This window comes from Sorex fumeus, unplaced genomic scaffold (genome assembly GCF_029834395.1).
Source record: "Sorex fumeus unplaced genomic scaffold, SorFum_2.1 ptg000002l, whole genome shotgun sequence".
Lineage (NCBI taxonomy): Eukaryota > Metazoa > Chordata > Mammalia > Eulipotyphla > Soricidae > Sorex > Sorex fumeus.
In genome coordinates, this window is record NW_026606059.1 from 68688597 (window position 1) to 68706075 (window position 17479).

At 39.3% G+C, this 17479-nt stretch overlaps 1 protein-coding gene across 2 annotated transcripts in view; it reads left to right on the top strand.

Annotated features, from left to right (window-relative positions):
- CSMD3 (CUB and Sushi multiple domains 3) overlaps positions 1 to 17479 on the top strand; it is a 1250820-nt gene that overhangs the window by 924791 nt on the left and 308550 nt on the right. For both annotated transcript variants that reach the window (XM_056128239.1, XM_056128292.1), the window contains 2 exons: positions 7369 to 7507; positions 15009 to 15196. In XM_056128239.1, coding sequence (XP_055984214.1) covers positions 7369 to 7507; positions 15009 to 15196 — 327 coding nt within the window. The remainder of the gene's footprint in view (positions 1 to 7368; positions 7508 to 15008; positions 15197 to 17479) is intronic.

Genomic DNA, 17479 nt, shown 5'->3' on the forward strand with positions numbered 1-17479 from the left:
TCTCTGGATTCTGGAAGGGGTCCCCTAAAATGTATTCTGGGAAAAGACAGAACCCTTTCCCTTTCAATACCTTTTAAACAAAGTGTGTGTGTGTGTATGTGTGTGTGTGTGTATGTGTGTGTGTGTGTGTGTGTGTGTGTGTGTGTTGGGGGCCAGGGGTTGAACAATTCTTTATTATTTTCCAAGAATGTGCGTCTTTAAAACAGGGGAGAGGGAACTGGCATCCTTTTATGGCATCAGGAAACCCTAGACTGGGTTTGAGGACTCCTTCATCCAGTTTATCTGGTACCACCTAGTCCAGCCAAGTAACATTCCATACTGATGGTTCCCTTTCTTAGGGAAATTAGGCCCTATTCCTAATCTCACCTTGCCTGATTCCTGTTTGCCCTTACCATTATGACCAAATAATAGCATAATGAAGAAAATTAGCCCTTAAGGTGGTATAAAGCATATGCAGTGATTTTTCCTGTATCTTTTAAAAAGATATCATATGCAATCATGATCATGTATTATATATAATATAAATGTGCCTATGAAGCATGCATGTGTACAATTAAAACTTCAAAGGGACTGCTTTGCTTTGTTTAGAGGGCACACCTGATTATGTTCAGGGATTACTCATGGTTTTGCGTTCAAGAATCACCTCTGGCAGTGCTCAGGGGACCGTACAGGATACTGGGGATCTATTATTAGCCCCATGCAAGGCTTACACATTGTACTAACTCTCTGGCTCCAAGAACAAAATATTTTTAAAATTTTAAAAAACTAAAATATTTCCTGCATACTACACTGAAAATTTAGACAAAATTATTCTATTATACACAATTTTAGCGATTTACAACTGGATAAAAAAAACAAAGAATATATTGCTATCATTTTTATCTTTTTTGTACTTTTCTGTCTTTTTTACATTTAATATTATCATACTTTTTTCAAATTCACATATGATTTTAAAAGTTCAAAGGGCAAATATGCTCGCATTATCAAAACAGTTACAAATTAGATTGTGCATTTGTCCCTATTATAAACATTCCTATGTTTATAATAAAAAAATAGAGTGACTAGCAATTCAACACACCCTTGTATTATCTGCAGTGAAATATGAAACCAAGCTAATTGAAGCTAGAAGATAACATTTAGGACACAGTATTAATAAAAATCAACAGAGACGTTGGGATGATGCCATCCCCCTCACTGACAACCCAACTTTTTCTCTTGATCTTTAGTTTTCACTAACCAACAAGGACACAGAGAGATAGATGATAGAATAAACCCTGTTGGTCAGTATGTACTTTAATGGAGGGAATACATTATAGATTAGTAATGAATTTAGATACCTGAGTGGAACATTTTAATAAAATCTGGTGGAGAGAAATTACGACAGTAGGCAGTAGCTTTTATGGCTATCAAAGCAGAATGCAGAAATCTGAAATATAGTCCATTGAGGGGGGTTTATATAAGCAGTGAATCTTGAAACATAAGTAAGTGTTACAAAAATGCAGAAGATGAAAAGACATGGAAATATATATAGTTGGGTAGTATTTGAGTATAGACTTTGTATAGAGAGTGATGGTCAATGCAATTGAAGAGGTACAAGGCTATAATGAGAACTATAATCTGGCTAAAGTTTAGGTAAAAGAGAACAACTACAGGAGCATAGCATGATGAAATTATTTTTGTGAGAAGATAGATTAGAGGAAACTAGCTTGTGCTAAGACATGGGAAATTAAAAGCCATTTTATTTGTTTTGCAGACAAAATCAGGGATAAAAACACATAGGTAGTAAAGATTTGTAGTCTGTAAAAAATAAGTGAATTTTTGAAGGAGAATAAATCATAGTAGTCATTTGATTTAAAATCAACCAGGCAAGTTTGCTGAATATCATGGGTAAAATAAGTTATTAATATGCATAAAAGATAAATAAAACACTAGGATATTGTCAATAAGGATTAATGTAATGTGTTTAAATAGAGACAGCTTGGTAAGGGAATTAGAAGAACATTAAAATGAGGCTGACACCTAAGGATAGTAGATACATGGCACAGGAAGATTGCTCCATAGCTGGAAGCCTGCCTCATGAGCAAAGGGGAGAAGGCAGCTGGAACAGAGAAGGGATCACTAAGAAAAAGATGGCTGGAGGAATTGGTCGGGATGGAGATGTGTGCAGAAAGTAGATAAAGGACCAAACATGATAACCTCTCAGGGTCTGTATTGCAAACCATAATGCCCAAAAGTAGAGAGAGGTTAAGGGGAAACCATGTCTGCCATGGAGGCAGAGGGAGGGATGGGAAAGGGGGGGTATACAGGGGATATTGGTGGTGGGGAATGTGCACTGGTGAAGGGATGGGTGTTTGATCATTGTGTGATTGTAACTCAAACATGAAAGCTTATAACTATCTCATGGGGATTCAATAATTTTTTTTAAAAAATAAATAAAATGATAAGACAATGTGAGGTATTTTTCAGTAAAATTGGGCTCTTAATTTCTCAGGCCAAGTTAGTCTTTTCTAACCCCAGCTGAGTCCTTTTTCAGTTGCTTATTTTTGGGTCATAGCGAAAGTTTGTACCAGCACCATTCTCTTAATATTATTATACTCCTTATGGCACCTAGCCTATCCCTTTTCAATGCCAAGTAGCTTACGACTTGTCCTGGATCCATTACTTTCCCTCACCCAGATGCCCCCTTTGGGGTGTAGGAACTAAGGGCAACTGAGGCTTAAGTGAAGTAAATATGATGGATGCCCAGGAGTAATATTATTCAGGGTCAATTGACTCCCAAGTTAAAAAAGTATAGCATTCACTGTCTTCCAGTCTAGAATATATAGCACTATGTCTCCAGGAAGAGCTGCCCTTTAAGCTTAATATACCTCTTACTGTGTTTATACAAAATCACTAGAAATATTAAGAAATAAATTTAAGATGACTACTTAAATGGATTTCTAGCTAAAGAAAGGGGAAAGGAATACACCCTTAGATGGAATTCTGACTTTGGGCAGATCTCCTAGCAGGAATCTAGAGTGCTGAGCACTTATATGAGATTTTGTCCTTGAGTGTATCTCCTAGAAAAACTTTCTCCAGAGGAAGGACTTTATGTCTGCTCTTTGTTTATGATAACGTTCAACCCCCAACTGTTCAGGATTTTTCTACAACTAACACTGAGAGACTTGAATAAATGGCCAATGATTACCAAAAAAAAAAAAAGGGAAAAAATTAAAAAAAAATTGTGTCTTCACAAAATCACTAAAAAAGAATGAGAATTGAATTTCCAAAAGCCAAAATTTCCCCTCAATAAAAAACAAAAAATGGACTTAAGGAAGAAAGTTAACAGATAAGCATGACTGCAGATCTGAGGAGAAAGATGAAGGATAAAAAGTCTTTATTACATGAGTCAATAAAAAAGTCATTTCAGGTCAACCATGAGGAGTTTGTATTGGGGGCAAGTAGGCTGAGAGAAAGATCTATGATTGGATTGCAATGGAGGCAGAAAAGACCCAATAAACACTTCTAAACTCCCAAAGCAATGACAAGGTAATTGTGTCTCTCTATAATGTAAAATAAAAAAAAAAAATTTAAAAAAAACCTTAGGGTAAGTTTTCTCAATATGAATACTTTGATGTTTTTCTTTGAAATAAAGCATCAGAAACTTTTTTTTCCCCTTGATGGTAACTTGCTTTGCTAATCAAGTCCATCTGCCTATGGGCATATCTAGCACACAAGGAAAAAATAAAAGAAGAGAGATAATGAAATTAGACCTCTTTTTCAGTGATTCCATTGTGAAGTAAAAAAAAGAAATAAGACTTAAATAGGCAAAGGCAAACTTTTATTCAGAACAAATTATTCCAGGAGAGAGGCCTGCCATAAGAGAAAAAAAAGTGTATGGTAAACATAAGAATCTACAGCACCTCAAGAGGTAGGTGAAAAGTCTTTCTTCTTATACAAGAGCATGCGCAAAGGTATATGAACATGTATAGAGATGAGTGTAACTGGATAATATGTTACAGAATGGTTTATTCTAAGTATGCCTCTGACTTTGGGTAGAGAGTTGGAATTAGTTTAAAGTTGAAGCTAGGGCCAGAGTTCTGAGGATAAGAAAAAGAAGAGAAAGAAGTTTAATCAAATGTTGACTAAAAACACTGTATTGACATTAATTAGTGAAGGCAAGTAATTCAGCTAATTATTTGAAGTAAGAGGATGGGAATTCGTGGGGTCTGTGTTCTATATTTGTGTTGAAAAATGAGACAAGTTGATAGGTAAGCGAGGTTTATGTGAGTCCAGTGGGGAAAAGGTAGTTCCTTGGGTTGCACCATTTTATCAAACCGACACGGTTGAGGAAGATTTATTTTAAAAATCATATAAAGTTTACCCCATTTAGTTTTATTTTCTTATTGGTGAAAGTAATATATAAGGAACTTTGTTTTATTTTTAGGATGGTAGAAAATCGAATAGTTTATGGAGGGGGTTGGAAAGCTGGAAACTTGAGCAAAAACCTGCACAGGAGAAGAATTTATGTGACTAATGGAAGTTTTCCGGAGGTCTTTGGGGCTCTGCCCGGGGTGGGGAGGGAAACTCAACACGCCTCCCTCCAAGGGGCCCTGGTGAGGAGAGCCAGGTGCTGGGGCAGGAGACTCTGTGCTATTCTCTTCCGGGAGCTAGGTTCTACAGTCTCTGGGTCTTGGCCGTTGATGGGATTACATGGCTCTGCGGGGCAGTTGGTGGGTGTGACCCCCGCCTACTGGAACCAGCCACAACCATACTGAGACATCTTATTATGTCATTCTTGCTTTGACAACCTGGCAGACTACCGAATTTAGCCTGCCCACGTGGCAGAGTCTGGCAAACTCCCTGTGGCGTACCTAATATGCCAAATACCAGTAACAGTGATGGGTCTCATTCTCCTAACCCTGAGAGAGCCTTGAATGTGGCACTTTTTATAATCTCAAGGCTAGGACGAAGGAGACGTTACTAGTGCCTGCTCAAGGCAATCGACAAACAACCGGATGATCGTGATCGTGATCGTGAATGGAGGTTTTAGTTCTGAGTTGAATCTGAGGGACTCTAGAATTGAGAAATATCTAGGAACATTGAGGTCTGAAGGAGCAAGACTGGAAGTTTGCATGATTTATGTCTAATCATTTGATAAACTTCCACAAGGTGATCATAAATTAGTGGTGAATAAATTTATTCTGAACAACTAAATTGAGCAGGAGCTGAAGTCATCTACTATAGTTGATACTGAAGCTAATGTGGCAAAGGGTCTTGTGACCCTTTAATTTAGTTGGCAAAGGGTGCCAAATTCTAGTTTTTCTTGCATGTTATAGCTCAGGCAAAGAACAGAGGTGCTGGTATGTTGCCCAAACACAAACTGTCTTCCTTCCAAACCAATTTCATGCTGTCAAGACTCTGGTATCCTGTTCAGACAATAGTGAAACGCATTCTGTCATATTTAAAGGCTTTCTTACCCCATTCTTAATTGGTCCCCTTTTACCCTTCTTGTCATTGTTGTCTGAGGACGAGGGGTTGTACATGCTTTGCTGATGTGCTTATTCAATTTGGTTGTGCTGCTCCCTGGAGAATGCATCTTTTATTGTGGCACCAGGATCACAGATAACAACACTACCAGGTTACACTTGGCATGGGGGGTGATTGTCAAGGATGTAACTAACTATGGACTCATCACTAAAACTCAAGTCCTCTCTTCCTTTTGCTCTCACACTCCCTCCCTTTTCTTCTGCCTCATCCCCTCCTGCCCTCCCTCATCCCCTCAACAAACAGGGTCCTGTGTACCTGACTTCCCTATTTTTGAAGCTGCCAACTCTGTGAAATACATTATTTTCTAATCATAATTCATGGTTAGCAGACTTTAACAATAATCCCCTAAAGAACCTATTCTCTGAATTTTACTGAGGATTCTTTTTTTTGTTTGTTTGTTTAGTTTCTCCATCGAAGTGTTACAACAACCTTTGAAGCTCTAACAATAACTGTAGTGACTGTTTATTTTCATCAAAAAAAAAAAATTAGGCAATTGAAGTTTAGGTTTCGTCTTGCATTCAACAGTAAAATATTTTATTATAAAATTTCCTTGTTTCTCCAATAATTGTCCATTCTCATTATTATCAAATGTCTTCTTCCATGGATACATAAACCATGTATCAAGGAAGACATGAAAATTAGTCAAATATCTTGTATCATGTGATTCCACTTGTTACCATATGCTTTGATTTGCTTTGCTTCTATATTTTGTGATACCTTCAGATTTTTCCTTACTGTAAGTAAAACAAAGTATTTTTTTTAATTTTTATTTTTATTAGTGAAACACCATGAGGTACAGTTGTAGATTTACAATTTTTTGTGCTTGGGTTTCGATTATACGATGATCAGATACCCATCCCTCCACCAGTGCCCATTTTCCACCACCATGGATAATATCCCCCCACCCCCATCCCCCCATTCCCCCCTTGCCTCTGTGGCAGGGCAATCCCCTGTGTTCTCTCTCTCTCCTTTTGGGTGTTGTGGTCTGCAAAAGAGGCATTGAGTGGCAAACATGTTCAGTCCATAGTCTACTTTCGACATGCATCTCCCCTCCTGGGAGGATCCTCCAAACACCCTTTATTTGGTGTTCCCTTCTCTATCTGAGCTGCCCTTTCCTCTAGAATGCCCGACTGGCCACTAAGCTATGGAGTAATCCTTCTGGTGCTGATCTCAGCTATTCTTGGGTATTAATCTCATATTTAAAACAAAGTATTTTTGAGTTCGATTCCTCCACCCCTCTCGGAGAGCCCAGCAAGCTACCAAGAGTATTTCACCCGCACGGCAGAGCCTGGCAAGCTACCCACGGCGTATTCAATATGCCAAACACAGTAACAACAAAGTCTCCAATGGAGACGTTACTGGGCCCGCTCGAGCAAATCCATGAACAACGGGAGGACCGTGATAATCATATAAGGAAACCAATTTTTGTTTCTATATTTGTTTCTTTGTTTCCATATTTTTGTAGTACCTCCAGATTTTTCCTTAATAAGAGTATATTTTCCTAAATATAACAATATAAGGAAACCAATTATGTCCACTTTCTCAATGTTCTTCTTTTACATGAAGCAAAGAAATTATAGAAATGGAAACAGTGCTTTAAAATCAATAAAAAAGCTAAATTCAACGTATGCATGTCTGTCTGTATTTTTCATGTTACTTGCCTTTCTTCAAAGACTTCTATTATTCAAGCCAGTAGCTTTATAAAATAAATAAATAATAAATAAATAAATAAACACAACCCCCAGCTCCATAAAATTCTTTCAGAGATTTTTTTTTTCATACATTGATAGCCAGGGAATTTTATTCTCCACTTCAGGGTTTTGTCTGTTTCCTTTACAGCACCTTGTGGAGGAAATTTAACAGGATCTTCAGGCTTTATTCTTTCACCAAACTTCCCTCACCCGTATCCTCACAGCAGGGACTGTGACTGGACCATCAGTGTCAACTCAGACTATGTTATCTCCTTGGCATTTATCAGGTGAGTTCCTAGTCATATCAACATTTAAAAAAATTGTTTTGGTAATTTTCTTTCCTTTTGTTCTAGATTAAATCTTATGTCTGTCATATTCTTTGTTTTGGGTTATAGCAGTGCTAATATTTCACAGTTAGTAGCAGGAGAAGTTCAGAAGACTTTTTATAATGACATCAACTACCTTAGAGTTGTGAAGGCAGTAGGTGCATTTTCACCACATTCCAACATGCGGGAAACACAGTAATGACATCTATTTGATAATGTCTCTCCCATCCCTGTATTTGCCATCAGTGCTTCCAAAATCCCATAGTTTCTGAAAGGTATTCCAAAGACATTGCCCAGTTGTGTACCACGCAATACTTTGGATGGAACTCAGTTCCTATATATGCAGTACCACCATTGAGTTTAGGACTTTGAGGGCTACTGAATGGACTTTCTAGTGGTTAAGTAAAGTTTGATGGATGTTCCTATATGATTTACATAGAACTTATCTCCTTTGTACAAGTTTCATGGGATAGTATGCCCAAATTAATTTTTTTTATCTTTATTTAGCCCTGTCAATTGCTGAGTTTGCTTTATACTCCAGTATGGAGGATTCAGCCTTCCATGCAGGAAAGAATGTGCTAGATGTTTGAGTTGTTGTGCCTCTTCTATATGTGTTTCCTCAGTATGTAAATGCTTTGGCTTGAGTTGTTGTTTCTTCAACGAAAATTATAATGATAGATCCTAGCCCAACTTTCTTTAAGATATCAATGTACATGAATATATATTTTAATGAGAGAATGGAACAGTAAAGCTCTTTCTTCTAGAAAGGTGTCAACTCTTCTTTTTGTACAGTGTACATTCACCCTAAAAAACAATCTCAGCTTCTGCCAGTATGTTAAAGCTCCTTAGTATTGTCATGTAAAAAATTCAGCTGATCTATGTGCAGAGTATGCAAACATACTTGAAATAGGTTAAGACAAGACAAAACCTCATTTGAAATCATGAAAATTTGGCAAAAGCATAAAGTATCAATTCTTTATTTTCACGTCTGTACTGCTACAATGATCTGTAATAGCAGAGCAACTGCAGTGATGTGGATCAGTTGCCGAGGATCTAACTTTCAGATCACTTCTTGAATGACTTCCTGAATGACTTCCTGGATGACACTGAAGAGTCCCATGCTGTATGAGATTAATCAGAAGGAGAGGGACAGATACAGAATGATATCCCTCACTTGTGGGATATAAAGTAACGGAGTTAAAAAAATATTTAAAGACAGCAGAAACATTTTTTAATAGGAAGCATATCACGGTAGGCGGGGTTGGAGGGATGGTCTTGATTTGGAGCACTGGAGTGTTGGAGTCGATCTGACACTACGGCGGAGGGTGTCATTTGGGAATGATTTTTTTGGATTTAATCCTGCCAATATAAATGTTGTAAACTGCAGAACCTACATATAAAAAAAATTATTTCCTGAGGCGATTCTCATGATTCCCACTTTTGAAGTTAAGAAAAACAATTTGTAACAATCAAGATATAAGATATAGGAATTTATTTGCTTATTAAAATATTCTAATGAATAAACTGGGTGCTGAGTACCATATTTCTTGAAGCACATGACCTAAATTTGATTTCCAGCTGTGCCGTTTATTGTCTAACCTTAGGGAGAACCCTGACATTTCAGGGCCTTATGTGCTCACTGGGGAAATGGAAATGTTAATCCTATCTTTATATCACAAGGATTATTGACAAGGCCAAGTTAATATTTATGAGAATAACTTATGAAATAGAATTAATATTAGAATAAATGCCCTTTTCGTGTTTTAGGACAAAAGTCATTACCTTTCTAAATTTCTTAGAAAAGACATTTTTGTTCTATTTTCATTATCAAGAAAAGTCACAGAACAATATTTTGAAGAGTTAAGATTTAACTGGAATTAAAAAAAAAAAACCTTTCTAATCTGTTGTTAGATGTGTTTGTCTCCAAAGGTTATGCATATCATATATCACTTGCAAATCATTTGTTTATAGTAATTATCCTAAAATTAAGATAGATAAAGAGTTGTAACTACATCAGACCTTAATGAAGAAATAAAGTTCAGCAATGCTATGAACATCCTAGACCAAGGGTAGTGAGTTATAAAATAAGACCTTATCCTCTTATTTTTGTAAGAAACAATTATGCAGAATTAGGCCTCAAATCTGAAGAACACCTTCAGGCATAATTGATTGAGTTAGATTTTTGAAGCTACTGAGAAAATTAAACCAGATACAATAATGTGCAGTATTTGCTGATGCTTTTCCATTACAGGGAACTTAATATATTGAAAAGGTTGAAAAATCTATATTGTCCACTTCTTCATCATTCTGTATGTCTAACTAAACTAAATAACTGAACTTTCTATCTTTTATATGCATAAATATAGGGTAGAATTGTGAGAAATTAACCTTTTAAAATCTAGAATGTTTAAAAGCATTATCTACCCTAATACAACCAATTTTCTTGTGTATGGTGACTAAATAAAATTTTAAAAATACACATAAATTCTATAATCAATATGGGGAAGTTCTTATTATATTAAAGTTTGTTAATACAGCTGTATTCTGCAATTTTGTAGTGATAATATATTGATTTTTATAATTCATATGATAAACCGTCTTTTATTCACATATAATTTAATATTGGAAGTGTATTGGCTTGATTTCTAGTTTTTGGGTGCTAAAAGGTAATTAATTTTTTCACAAGTAAAAGAAAACCTAACACACAGAACACAGTGCTTTATTTGTGTCATACAAGTGGCATTATTTAATTTCAACTTCTGTTTAAATCCGATATTTGATATTTGAATTTTAAAACAATAAAAATATTCAAACTTTGAACTTTTTTATGGAGGAAAACAATGACGTTTTAATTGAAGCCTATTTAGAAAGATGTGAGGGGAGAGAGGGAGAGATACACATGTTCAAAAAAGAACACAGGCTTCTTCAGAGTGGAAATAGGTAAGCGAGTAAGCAAAGGGACAAGCAAGTGAGTTAAGTGTTCAATGGAGAACATAGCCTTGAAGAGTCTAAACTTTGAATTTTAAGGAAAATGTTACCATTGACAAAAAAAGCTAGTTATAGTTTTGTGATGCAAGATATTTGGATAAAAACAAGTATTATGTTTGAAATGTATTGAATCGCTATGAATTCTAAAGTTTGCATGATTGTATTCTAGGGGTATAATGTTCCAACAACAATCCCTTCACCGTAGCCACTTCCTTCCACCAATGTCTGCAGTTTCCCTCCCACCCCCTAGTCTTCCTCTCTGGCAGATACTTTCTTCTTTTTTCCTTTCACACTCTATGCTTTTCAATATTATTACTGAGAGGGTATCGTGCATATTCACTTTACCTCTTTTCAGCACCCAGTTCTCACCAGAATGTCCATTCCTCTCTATCATTGCCATAGTCCCCCTACCCTGTCTGAAAAAAATAAAAATGATATCATGCCCTTCACTTGACGGATGTAACCGAACTAACTTGCAGGTGTGTAAATAATATATGCAGACAGGAGCAAGGTTTAAACTAACTTCTCTGACTCCTAATCCCCTATCCTTTTATGAGCTCAACTATTAATCTTATGATTATTTATATCCCAATGGACAGAATGCAAACTTACACTGAAAATAATAAATGTCCAGACTCTTGTACAGTATTTTGATCACTTAATCACTTAACTTCCCGTTAGTCGTCGATTTGCTCGAGCGGGCGCCAGTAACGTCTCCATTTGTCCCTGTCGCGTGCTAGTGTAGCCCAATGGCATCTCTTCGCTCCGGGAACATGGAGGGCCTCAAACCGATCGTTCATGATCTTGACAAAGAAGTCTGACCATCTGGTAGGTGGGCGGCCACGCGGTCTCTTAACATCCCGTGGAATCCAATCAGTAACAGCTCTAGTCCAACGGTCGTCTTTAAATCTCATTACGAGACCAGCCCATCTGATTTTCGACACCTTGGCAAATGAGACAGCGTCCCTGATCCTTGATCGTCGACGGATGTCAGAACTCCGGATTCGTTCTCTCATTTGAGTGAAACGTGATATTCCAAGCATAGCTCTTTCTATTCTTCTTTGGGAGACCTGAATGGCGTTCTCATCTTGTTTGCGTAGGGCCCAGGTCTCTGAGGCATATGTTAATGCAGGAAGAACAGTGGAATCAAAGAGATGTGCCCGGAGCCGGAGGTTCTTCGTCCTCTTAGCTATTTCTTCGACATTCTTGAAGGCGTTCCAAGCCGCTCTCTTCCTCCTGCGCAGCTCGGTTGCCAGGTCATTTGTCATGTTGACCTCTCGACCTAGGTACACATAGCTGTTGCATTCGGAGATGGTCGTTCCATTGAGAGCAAATGGGGCGTCAGGAACAAGGCTGTTTCTCATAAACATTGTCTTCATAAGATTCAGCTGTAGTCCTACCTTTCCACACTCACGGTCAAAGTCGGCCAGCATTTGTGCCGCTTGGCTGATGTTTGGTGTTATTAAAATAATGTCATCAGCAAAGCGGAGGTGGTGTAGCTGCCGACCATCTATCTTCACTCCCATTCCTTCCCATTCCAGTCGTCGCATGATGTTCTCGAGGGTGGCATTGAAGAGTTTTGGTGAAATGGTATCACCCTGCCGCACCCCTCTCTTGACATCAACGATCACTTCTTTGTAGAATGGTGAGATCCTGGTAGTGAATCCGCAATACAGCTCAAGGAGGATCCTGATGTATTGGGCTTGAATGCCCTGATTGGCTAGGGCTTCAATGACCGCTTCCATCTCAACAGAATCAAAGGCCTTCTTTAAATCAATGAACGTTAAGCAGAGCGGCATCTTGAACTCCCGAGAAACCTCAATGAGCTTGGTTATCGTGTGGATATGGTCGATGGTGCTGAATCCTTTGCGGAACCCTGCTTGCTCACATGGTTGTCCTTCATCTAGTGTTCTGCCAATCCTATTCAGGATGACTCGAGTGAACAACTTGTAGATGACAGACAATAGGCAGATCGGGCGATAGTTGCCAATGTCATGGATGTCTCCCTTCTTGAACAGTAGTACGGTCCTGCTGGTTTTCCATTGAGATGGAACCTTGCATTCAGACAGGTAGCGAGTGAAGAGCCGAGCCAGTGTATTGATGAGTACTGACGGCAGGTTCTTCAGGTGTTCAGGTCTGACCTTGTCTGGGCCGGGTGCTGTTTGCTTCTTTACTGACGAAATGGCGTGTCGGATTTCGGAAGGGAGAACGTTGGGAACGACATACCCATCCTGTGGAATTTGGTATGTCGGCAAGTGGACATGGCTATCGAAGAGATTTGAGTAGAAGTCATGGATAATCTTCTCCATTGCCGTTCTGGAGGATGTGATGGATCCATCAGGACGTCGGAGGGCAGTCATCTTGGTCTTATAGTTGGCGAAGGACAGGCGGGTGTTACGAATACTTTTCCCGGCTTCTGCCGCATCTACCAGTACTTCTGCTCTTCTCTCTTTGAGGTCTTCCTTGATCGCATCTCTGCACTGCTTTGCGAGCTCGGACGTTAGCTTGCGGTTGCCTGAGGCATGCGCCAAACCACGCTGGCGAATTAGCTCAAGAGTTTTCGAAGATAGGCGACTTTTTGTGGCTATCTCTATCTTGGCGTTCCTCGCACATTCATGGAGGTGCTGAACCAGTCGATCGTATTCCTCGTCAATGTTGTCAACAATGGCATCTTCCCATGTTGCCGCAATAGTACCAAAGAGTTCCCAGTTGGTGGTCATTCTGGGAGTTCTCTTTTTGAACTTTGCAGCCCTTTCTCCCCGCTCTGTGAAGTAGAATTTTGCACGAAGGAGACGGTGGTCCGATCCCGTTCGAAATTTTGGGACAACAGCGACATCAGTCAGGCAAAACCGTCGATTGAATATGATGTGGTCTATTTCGTTGTGGAATCGTCCACCGGGAGACTCCCATGTCCATCGTTTAGATTCTGCCTTCTGGAACTGTGAGTTACCATGAATGGTCTTGGTCGACATGATGAACTCAGACAGTCTCTCACCCTGTTCGTTCCATTCTAGGCCATGGGTTCCGATGTGAAGTTCTTCAGCTGATCTTCTCGGTCCTATCTTGGCATTAAAATCACCCACAATGATCTTGTAGAAGGTGTGGTCTTCTTTATAGAACTTCTCTAGCTCCATGTAGAACTTCTCGATTTCTCTTTCATCATAATGAGATGTTGGTGCGTAGACAACGAAGATAGAAACTGCAGGCAGTGAGCCACATCTATTCAAATGTAAACGTCCAATTCGGGTTGTTAGGCTTTCGAATGAATCAATGCTCTTGGCCAAGTTTGTGTTGACAAGGACACCGACGCCTCCAACACCTCTTTTTTCGCATGTTCCGAGGAACAATTCTTCTCCAGTGTCGAAAACGGCATGGTGAGATTCGTGTCTTCTTGTCTCGGTCAGACCAATGATGTCGTACTTGATCATTCGCGCTTGTACCATCAGGTCCTCGATGGATGCATCTGATGCTAGCGTACATGCATTGAAATTACAGACGATCATTTTTGTCTTCCTTCGTTGTGGCAGCCTAGGTCGGCCTTGAGATTTTGTCGGCCTCTCCTTTCTCATCCTTCTCAGTGCTGCCATGTCGGTGAAGCCTTCAGGGTCAGGTGAATAAGACCAGTTGTAGTTACTGGTTTTGGCATATCGAATACACAGCGGATAGCTTGCCAGGCTCTTCCGTGCGGGCGGAATACTCTCAGTAGCTTGCCAGTCTTTCCGAGAGGTATAGAGGCTTTTGGGGTGAACTCTAATCCCCCTTGTAGGTGTTACCATATTTGAACCCTATCAAATATGGTACGACAATTCCAGAAGACGGGTATTTAGTGTCTTATGATGTGTCGCGCGGCCGCAAGCGGCCGCGCGGGTCCGGAAAGCGTCCTGGAGTGTGGCGACGGCTGGGTAGTGGAAGTAGTGTCGAGAGTGGAAGTCTGCCAGTGGGGTATTTATCTGGGTAGGGTGGGTCTCCTGTGCACAATTCGATCCCTGGGTGGTTGATGGAAGCAGACAGGGCAGGGTAGGGTGGGGCTCCTGATTAGAATCCCTTTGTCACCTGTGGTGGTAGGAGCAAGCAGAGAAGCTCTGTCCCTGGGTCCGCCGAGCCTGGAGTCCAAGGTCTCAGAGAGTTCCGCTTATCTTGTTCTGTGGGTCTTCAGTTGTGCGTGGGTCTCGGCCGGAGCTGCCGCGCGGGTCCGGAAAGCGTCCTGGAGTGTGGCGACGGCTGGGTAGTGGAAGTAGTGTGACTACTTCCACTACCCAGCCGGGACACTACTTCCACACCACACACAGTATTTTGATATTCATATTTATTAGACTGTTCACAGGTATATTTCACATGATCATATTTTTATAGGATTTATTCTTTTCATGGATATTGACAGAATTTATATTTAATCGTAGCTCTATTATGGTTAAGAACCTTACTGGTACTCATTTGTTTACTTCTTTTTCTCTTTCTTGATTTTTTTCCACAGTTTTAGCATAGAACCAAACTATGACTTCCTCTATATATATGATGGACCAGACAGTAATAGCCCATTAATTGGAAGTTTTCAAGATAGCAAATTACCGGAAAGAATAGAAAGCAGCTCAAATACCATGCATTTGGCTTTTCGGAGTGATGGATCTGTCAGTTACACTGGATTTCATTTAGAATATAAAGGTAAATGTGAACATGTACATTTTGAGCATTTTATATGGGAGAATAGTTCTGTATTGTCCTTTGTCCATGGTTAATTATATGTACATCTCTTTTTGTTTTGTTTTGTTTTGGGCCATACCCAGCTATACTGTAGTTTATTCTAGCTCTACACTCAGGGATCACTCCCGGAGGGACTCAGGAGACCATCTGGGGTACCGAGGAATCCAATCTAGGTTGACTGTTTGCAAGGCCAGCACTTGACCCTTTACACTGTCCCTCGGGCCCCATATGTGCATTCATGTTCATCTTATAAAAGAGTTCTCAATGTCAACTTTTTCTGTCAGTGAGAAAGAAATTAGCAGTTCCCTAATTAAGACCAAAGGAAATGTAAACAAATTAGCAATATAATGCAGTGTCCGCTAAAACCGAAATACATATTTAAAAATAGAACTCATTTTGTTGGAAAGCAGAAAATGCACTCAACTATCTTTATTCTTGAAATTACTCTTGGTGATAAGCAGCACAATATCAAGTAATAATCATGTCCCATTAAAAACTAAATCAAAAGATCTTTAAATGTTCATATTCAGAACAAGAAAATGTAGGAATAAAACTTTTACAATACTTAAGAACGTTTTTGTAAACATTTCAATAAATCATTATTACCATGAGAACGGATCATTATGTTGTTAATTTCCTGGGTGAAGCGGGGTGGGAGGGAGGTGTTCTAGAGAAAATGGTGCCACCACATCTCTGCTAAACCCACTTCAACCACCAGAAGAAATGCCTGGCATGGGTCCGGACTGGTAAAGGTGAGTCCAAGCATCAAAATAACACAGATGCACACACATCCCAGGAGCCCCAGGAAATAGCTATGAAGCTACACCTGAACCCACCTTTCTCTGCACTGCTGGGAACTGCTCCTAACCACCTGTGTTCCCAGGGGACCACCGAGTCAGACTGGAGGGAATTGCCCTCTGCAGGAAAAGGACAGGCAATTCTAATCTCTGTTCAGCTGGTCTGTGACATTCCCTTTCACAATAAAAAATTTAAAACATTCAGGAGGAGACAAAATATTGAAGTAAAAATAGTTTATTTTTCAGAATTATTTAGATAAGTTTGAGAGGAGATAAAAAGAAAAATCATGTTCACGGAAATCCTTGTTCACAGGAAAGTAAAATCTTCAGAGGAGAAAAAAAAACAGAAAATGGCTTTAGGAGATGTTTCAATACATTTTATTTATTTATTTATTTATTTATTTATTTATTTATTTACATCACACCTGGCGATGCACGGGGCTTACTACTGGTGGTGCACTCAGAAATTACTCCAGGCGGTGCTCAGGGAACTATATGGGATGCTGGTAATTGAAACCGGGTCGGCCCTGTGCAAGGCAAACGCCCAACCTGCTGTACTATCATTCCAGCCCATAAATACATTTTCTCCCAGTTGTGGCCTAGAGTTCTCTGTATATATGAAGGTTTATCTAAGGCATTGGGGAACATTGTAACTTTGATGGGCCTTTCATGCTCTTATCATGACCATTAGATTCTCCTGTATCCTTGCTTTTTATTTCCCTGAGAGGCCCCCAACCTCTCTGGTTGGTGCCTTCGTTTCTGCAGCTGGGTGATGCCTGAGTTTCTCCAACTTCAAAAAGTTCAGGGTTTGCATCTCAGTGGGAGGTGTTCCTCATTCCTTTGGGCTATTTAGGGCTAGGTGGTTTCTTTAAGTTTTATTTCCAAAAATTTATTATTAGTAGCAAACTCTGTCTCTTTCTAGTTTATCATCTCTCCCTCCCACCAATAGAGACCTATAAACAAGAACGCTATTAAACTTACAACATTGTCCACTAAGTCCACACATTCCACTTTACAAGTGATGAAACTTAGTATCCAATTGTTAAATATGTCGTGAGTGATTGCATAAAGTAATATTATTACTAAGAGTAAAAGGAAATATGAATATATAGTACAGAGAAACACAAAATTGTTCTGTAAACTAGATTATTTTCCTTGAAACTTATAATTGCATATCATTCTTGGTGATGAAATCATGAAATCAGTACACAAAGAGAGAGAAAGAGGAAAGAGAGAGAGAGAGAGAGAGAGAGAGAGAGAGAGAGAGAGAGAGAGAGAGAGAGAGCTCTACATGAGGTCTTATATTCCAGAGGGTATTTCTTTATAGTGCTAGTTACTGAGTTCATAATACCCCACCCCTCTCAGAGAGCCTGGCAAGCTACCTAGAGTATGTTGCCCTCACGGCAAAGCCTGGAAAGCTACCCATGACATACTCAATATGTAAAAA